We start from the raw sequence: 7,180 nt of genomic DNA on the forward strand, positions 1-7,180 counted from the left end.
TCCTCCCATAAATCCTGGGGTTTAAGATGTTACCAGGACCTCCAATAATGTTTCAGATAAATAAAAGCCCAGAGCTGCTCCAAGTCCCTTTCTGCAGTTTCCATGGGGCTTCAGTCATCTTCCCATTAAGCCAAGAGCAACACTTCCCTCAGGTGTCCCTCACTGCAGCCACCCCAGTGCTGCTCACACCAGAGGAGAGCGATGGCAGCACAAGAACACTGTCTAAACTCCTTAACAGAAGCAGCAATGACCTCCAAATACAAAACACAGAAACATCCACAACTTAAACTAGGGGCACCAACCCCTGGAGGAGTTGGGGGACTTCTTGGGTAACAGAAGGCTTGGCTTGGGCATGTTTTTTTCTGAAGAAGGATGTCCAGCAATCTTAATTCATCCAGTAGTTCTAAATCTGTACTAGAGCCACCTAGGATATTTTTTAATTTAAAGTTTAGGCAAATTAATTGTAAATAATCATACTAAAGAAAGGATTTAAACACAAACTGCTAGTGGAAAACTGAATAGAACTTGCTAGGAGTGTTAACCTGAAGTCTTCCACAATTTATTTACTTCTTTCAATTAAATCACACCTCACGAATGCAGCTCCCAAGCTCATGGTCAGAGTAACATTGTCTGTTGTCCACTACTGTGAATCCAGTCTGGCCTGAGGCCTCCACCACACTCAGGATGCTGTCTGCTCCTCTTTAGCCACAGTCTGCAGAATGCAAGAAAGAGAAGAGAAGGAGTACAGGAAAACTATCAGAATCATGGAGCAGTTTGAGTTGGAAGGGACCTTAAAGCTCATCTAGCTCCAACCCCCTGCATGGGCAGGGACACCTCCCACCAGCCCAGGTTGCTCCAAGCCCCATCCAACCTGCCCTTCAACACTGCCAGGGATGGGGCAGCCACAGCTTCTCTAGGAAGCCTGTTCCAGTGTCTCACCACCCTCACAGTGAAGAATTTCTTCCTAATGTCTCACCTAAATCTCCCCTCCTCCAGTTTTAAACCATTCCCCCTCCTCCTCTCCCTCCCCAGCCTTGTAAACAGTCCCTCTTCATCATTCCTAGAGCCCCTTCAGGCACTGGAAGCTGCTCTAAGGTCTCCCTGGAGCCTTCTCTTCTTCAGGCTGAACACCCAACTCTCAGATCGTCTTCATGGCCTCCTCTGGAATCTCTCCAGGAGCTCCACATCCTTCTTATGTTGGCTGCTCCAGAACTGGACACAGTGCTCCACGTGGGGTCTCATGAGAGCAGAGTAAAGAGGAAGAATCACCTCCCTAATCACTGTGTGACTCACTGTCATGATTCTGAGGCAAGACATTAATTTCTGCCAGAGGCTGTGGCTGGTCTGGGCCCCTGGTTAACCACTGCAGCAGCAAAACCATTCAAAGGAAACGTTGCTAGAGAAGAGGACAATCCCACACAAACTGCCAAGAAAGGTTTCTCAGTGTTTGAGCTTCTGATCAAACTAATGACAATAATCCCAGCAAACATCTGTGAACCTGTGGCAGCCAAAGCCTCTGTCCCCAGTGTGATTCATCCAGCCACAGCCAGGAAAGGCAATGAGAGGAGGAGTTGAATGACAGCCTAGAAGTGGAACAGGTAACAGTTGTGCCTGCTGCTGCAGGGACCTATAGAAGGAGGAAAACCCAGCACTGGAAAGGAACTTCTGAGAAAAGCTGGTTGGAAGTGAGAAAGAATCAAAAGGCAGTGGCAGCCTGTCCAGTGGAGAGCTTATGCTGCAGCTGGGCACTGAAGCACAAGGAGCAACACACAACCCCTCCTGATGCATGGCTAGCACAGCCTGAGCTGTGCTAGTGGAGGGAGCAGTGCCATGAGAGGTGTCACTCAGCAAGGCATTAGCCAAGGAGCAGAATTCATCAAAAGCTATTCCACTCTGAAAGCACTTTCACTGATTGCAGTGCCTGATTTCCAATAGGAACTTCTATGGCAATTACTAAAAACAGGAGCTCATGAGGCACTCCAGATGGAACCCGAGGCCAGCAATTAGCAAGTTCCTCTGTGACATAATTAAGGGGAAAAAAAACTCTTTCCTGTTTTGCCTAGGCAGGGAGGAAGTTTATGGCCAGAGAGAAGGATGAACAGAGGGTGCTCAGAGCGTACCTGCCGCAGGAACTGCCTCCCCAGGTAGCTGGTGGCCATGCTGGTCAAGTTCTTCCGACTGCCAACTTTGCACCTGATGTAACCATAGAGGTTGGCTCCCTGCAGCACCACTCCCATCCCCACCACTGCCTAAGGCACAGGGAAACAAAGCCATTCATTTACCTCACCTTCACTGCGACATGCAGGAGGTGTCAGTGAGCTGAGGGAGGCAACTCACCAGCCACTTCACTTTGAAAGAGAAGAGAGCACTGAAAGCAAATATCACCCAGATCATGGGGCAGGTAATCAGACCTAACCAGAAAATTCGGGACTCTGCTTCTGATGAGGTTTTACTCCCTTGTGCTGATACCTAGAAACAGAAAGAAAATGGAGATTAACAGGCTGCTCCATTGTACAGATCCCATCATCAGGAAAAACAGCCCAGGACCTACAAGCCCCCTGCTTTTGCCTCCACACGACAGTCCTGGATTGCTTCCAACCTCTACAGCACATGAAGATCTTCCTGCAACAGAAGATGCTTCCATTTAAGGGACTCTTGTCCATTTTCTATCAGAAGCAGTGGAGGAAACAGCAGCATCAAATCCTTAAAGCCTTTAAAGGATAAGTTTAGAAAACATGGCATTTGCTGCATCATTAGGTGCAAAGCTGAAACAGCCCAAGGGGTGACGTTTTCTACCTCCAAATCACTGCATGAACAACCAGATTGTCACTGAACTAAAGATTCACAGAATCACAGACTGGTGGGGTTGGAAGGGACCTCTGGAGATCACCTAGTCCAACCCCTCTGCTAGAGCAGGATTCCCTAGAGCAGATCCCACAAGAACACATCCAGGTGGGTTTGGAATGTCTCCAGGGATGGAGACTCCACAACCTCCCTGGGCAGCCTGTCCCAGGGCTCTGTCACCCTCAGAGTAAAGAAGTGGGTTTTTTATATTGAGGTTCAATCTCCTGTGCTCCAGTTTGTGCCCATTGCCCCTTGTCCTGTCACTGGATCTATGCATCCAAGTAGGGTAAATCTGTCATGACACACACAGAGGTTAAAGTCACAGCATACTGGGGCTTTCACAAAGTCTTTTCAGAGCAGAAGACCCCAGGGAAGCACCCACTTCTTCCTGTAAGACTTTTAAAAAATTGTCAGGGTTAACAGCTTATGGGTAAATGTGCAGCAGCACCAGCAGTTCAACTGCCTTCCCCCCCTCCCACTGTGTTCTGGCTTTTCTAAGCTGGCACAGCCTGTGGTGGGTGCACAAACTCAGCTGGAGAAAGGCTTAGGCTGAAGTCCTTGCACCACTGCAGACCTCTCAGGCCACCTAGGAAATGATCTTTACCTCATTCCAGATCACGCCATCAGCTCCATACAAACAGATAAGAGAGAGGGAGTAAAAGGGTGAATACAGACACTTTGTGAGGTGCCTGACACAGGACACCAGAGAGGCAGGAGCAGCCATCATGCACACAAAGGCAAAGCAACAGCCATGACAAACTCCACAGGTTTTTTCCTACTTCCAGTAGTTCTCTACAGGAGACAAAAGCTACATCAGCTGTTGGAAGTTCACACCTGAAAACCTGTAGGCTCCTGATGTGACACAGGAACCTCTACTTTTTTTTAGTGTGGAAGTTTCAGGTTGGAGATTAACAGGCTGCTCCATTGTACAGATCCCATCATCAGGAAAAACAGCCCAGGACCTACAAGCCCCCTGCTTTTGCCTCCACACGACAGTCCTGGATTGCTTCCAACCTCTACAGCACATGAAGATCTTCCTGCAACAGAAGATGCTTCCATTTAAGGGACTCTTGTCCATTTTCTATCAGAAGCAGTGGAGGAAACAGCAGCATCAAATCCTTAAAGCCTTTAAAGGATAAGTTTAGAAAACATGGCATTTGCTGCATCATTAGGTGCAAAGCTGAAACAGCCCAAGGGGTGACGTTTTCTACCTCCAAATCACTGCATGAACAACCAGATTGTCACTGAACTAAAGATTCACAGAATCACAGACTGGTGGGGTTGGAAGGGACCTCTGGAGATCACCTAGTCCAACCCCTCTGCTAGAGCAGGATTCCCTAGAGCAGATCCCACAAGAACACATCCAGGTGGGTTTGGAATGTCTCCAGGGATGGAGACTCCACAACCTCCCTGGGCAGCCTGTCCCAGGGCTCTGTCACCCTCAGAGTAAAGAAGTGGGTTTTTTATATTGAGGTTCAATCTCCTGTGCTCCAGTTTGTGCCCATTGCCCCTTGTCCTGTCACTGGATCTATGCATCCAAGTAGGGTAAATCTGTCATGACACACACAGAGGTTAAAGTCACAGCATACTGGGGCTTTCACAAAGTCTTTTCAGAGCAGAAGACCCCAGGGAAGCACCCACTTCTTCCTGTAAGACTTTTAAAAAATTGTCAGGGTTAACAGCTTATGGGTAAATGTGCAGCAGCACCAGCAGTTCAACTGCCTTCCCCCCCTCCCACTGTGTTCTGGCTTTTCTAAGCTGGCACAGCCTGTGGTGGGTGCACAAACTCAGCTGGAGAAAGGCTTAGGCTGAAGTCCTTGCACCACTGCAGACCTCTCAGGCCACCTAGGAAATGATCTTTACCTCATTCCAGATCACGCCATCAGCTCCATACAAACAGATAAGAGAGAGGGAGTAAAAGGGTGAATACAGACACTTTGTGAGGTGCCTGACACAGGACACCAGAGAGGCAGGAGCAGCCATCATGCACACAAAGGCAAAGCAACAGCCATGACAAACTCCACAGGTTTTTTCCTACTTCCAGTAGTTCTCTACAGGAGACAAAAGCTACATCAGCTGTTGGAAGTTCACACCTGAAAACCTGTAGGCTCCTGATGTGACACAGGAACCTCTACTTTTTTTTAGTGTGGAAGTTTCAGGTTACTTACATCAAGCCAGATCAGATCAAGGTATCAGGAGAATTTTTAAATAATCCAACAAGTCAAAGGCTTGTTCAGCAGCTCCATGAGCAACAAGGCCATGGCCACAGATCTGTTGCTGGGGGGAAATGTCCACACTGTGCAATCCCCCATCACAAGCATAAGTACCAATGACAGAGGTTTCATAAGACAGGGAGAGGAAAGGGGAAGAAAAAATTACCTTTCTGGCTTCAAATACCCAGTGACTCCTCCCATCATCATCCACCTGGTTCCACCAGCGCAGACCAACCATCAGTCTCCCCGTGACATTCTGAAAGGCAGTAAAAGCTGTGAGATTTGTATGTCCTGCTTAAATAAACCCTTTGTCACTGTTCAGCTGTTTGGGTTCCTGTTCCCAGTGGTGCTCCTTTGCCTGACATTTGGGCAAACAAGATTACACAGCCCTTATGGCCACAACAACTTATGTTTTAATACAGCCAGCAAAACAACAACTTGCTGAAAGAATCTGAAGTGAAGTGTCTTCCTGGTGATTTGAAAGTGATTTGATAACAAAGCCTGTGCTGCCTTAGAAGGAACTGGGAGGTGTCCCTGCCCATGCAGGAGAGTTGGATCTAGAGGATCTTTAAGGTCCCTTCCAACCCAAAACATTTTTTGAAGTTTAATAAATGTTCTTAATTTTATTTTCAAAAAGAAGTCAGGTACAGAGAGATTTAAGAGCTATTATTTTGTTAACACTCTGCAATACATCAGGTATCTGGGGTATCACTTTGTTGGAAAGGCACAGAGAAGCTACTTTCTTTGGTGACATGAATATCACTCTCTTCAATTTTTATTTATAAGACAAAAAGAAGGAGGAACTTACCTTTACAGCCCAAAAGTCACAGGAGAGGAGGAGGATAATGGTCACCATGCAGGCAATAAAGCTGCTGGTTAAGAGCTCACAGAGCAGATAGACAATGATGGCACTGACTCGGAAGAATAAGTGGAAAAATGATGCCACTGGGTGCCTGGAATGAAGCACAGAACAGACACAGCTCCTTCACATAAGGCTGAAGGAATTTCAGAGGAATTACATGGCCAAGGGGATCTGTCAACTCACAGGATAGGGCTCAGCCTCACCACATGCAGCCAGTGTGCAGAGGCTGCTGGAAATGTGGGTGATAACCTGGCTAGAAGCTCCTCCCAGGGAAGACACAACATGCAGTGACAACCCACGTGCAGACAGACACTGGGGTGGAAAGGGCACAGGGAGTTTCACCTGGTGTCCAACAGAAGGGCAGCTCTTCTGGGGTAAATTTAAAAGTGTTCTGATAGAGGAAATCCCTCTGAAGGAAAGATGACATGCCTCAGCACAGCAGACTTGCCCTTCTCTGCCATTTCTGCAGTTCCCAGGTCAGAAACCTGCAGTCCAGGGGCAGGGACACCACAGCTCCTGTCTAGGGGCACTGCCCTGCAGCAGCAGCAGCTTGGGCAGGAGAAGGGAGGAGGCAGCTGGACCAGCACGTGGCAACACCACACTTGGAAACAAAGACTGGGAAGGATAAAGGAGCAGCCCAGGACCAGCACACGGTGAGACCCTCTGTATCAGTGCAGATCCCTCACACACAGGAAGACAAACACTTATAAAACCTGAGCTGAGCTCCTGGAACCAGCACTCTCAGTCACCCTCCACCACCTCTAACCAGAGAAGGTATTTGCCATCAGACCCTTTGATGTAACATGGTAGTGCTTCCTTCCTCAGGCTTCAGCCCAGAACTCATCCAGGAACTCTATCTATGGCTACTGACCTGATCTTTGACTTCTTTGATCTCCTGGATACATCATCATCTGCATCAAAGAGAGACACGTCCTCAATGTCATCACTGCTGTCCTGGAGCAGGGAACAGGGCAGGGTTAGAGCAGAAAAAATAATCTGTTTTCACCTCCAAACAGGGACAGTTTTGATGACCCATTTTATTGAGAGCACATGAAGATAAAAAAGAATGTGGGAAGAACGTGAAGATTTAATCACCTACAAAGTAAAATAACGCAGCAATTGGATTCGATTCTGTTCTATGTTTTGATTCGTGCTCTGTGAAACCTTCACGATGAGAGCAGGGGCCGAGGCTCCTCCCGCCCGGGGGGCCCTGCTCTCTCCTTCCTCCTGCAGAGCTCCTGGCCTGGCACAGCGGCTCCCG

At 48.1% G+C, this 7,180-nt stretch overlaps 1 protein-coding gene across 1 annotated transcript in view; it reads right to left on the reverse strand.

Moving 5' to 3' along the window:
• Window positions 1–481: 481 nt before the first annotated feature.
• Window positions 482–7,180, reverse strand: part of LOC104398210 (Golgi apparatus membrane protein TVP23 homolog B-like) — a 17,638-nt gene continuing 10,939 nt past the window's right edge. Inside the window, exons 4-9 of the mRNA XM_010008264.1 lie at window positions 6,791–6,915; window positions 5,866–6,010; window positions 5,224–5,313; window positions 2,338–2,469; window positions 2,121–2,249; window positions 482–712 (exon numbers count right to left, since the gene is read on the reverse strand). Of these exons, the coding sequence (XP_010006566.1) occupies window positions 680–712; window positions 2,121–2,249; window positions 2,338–2,469; window positions 5,224–5,313; window positions 5,866–6,010; window positions 6,791–6,915 (654 nt within the window). The 3' untranslated portion in view covers window positions 482–679. The remainder of the gene's footprint in view (window positions 713–2,120; window positions 2,250–2,337; window positions 2,470–5,223; window positions 5,314–5,865; window positions 6,011–6,790; window positions 6,916–7,180) is intronic.

The sequence above is a fragment of the Chaetura pelagica genome, unplaced genomic scaffold (assembly GCF_000747805.2).
Source record: "Chaetura pelagica isolate M959 unplaced genomic scaffold, ChaPel_1.0 scaffold471, whole genome shotgun sequence".
Lineage (NCBI taxonomy): Eukaryota > Metazoa > Chordata > Aves > Apodiformes > Apodidae > Chaetura > Chaetura pelagica.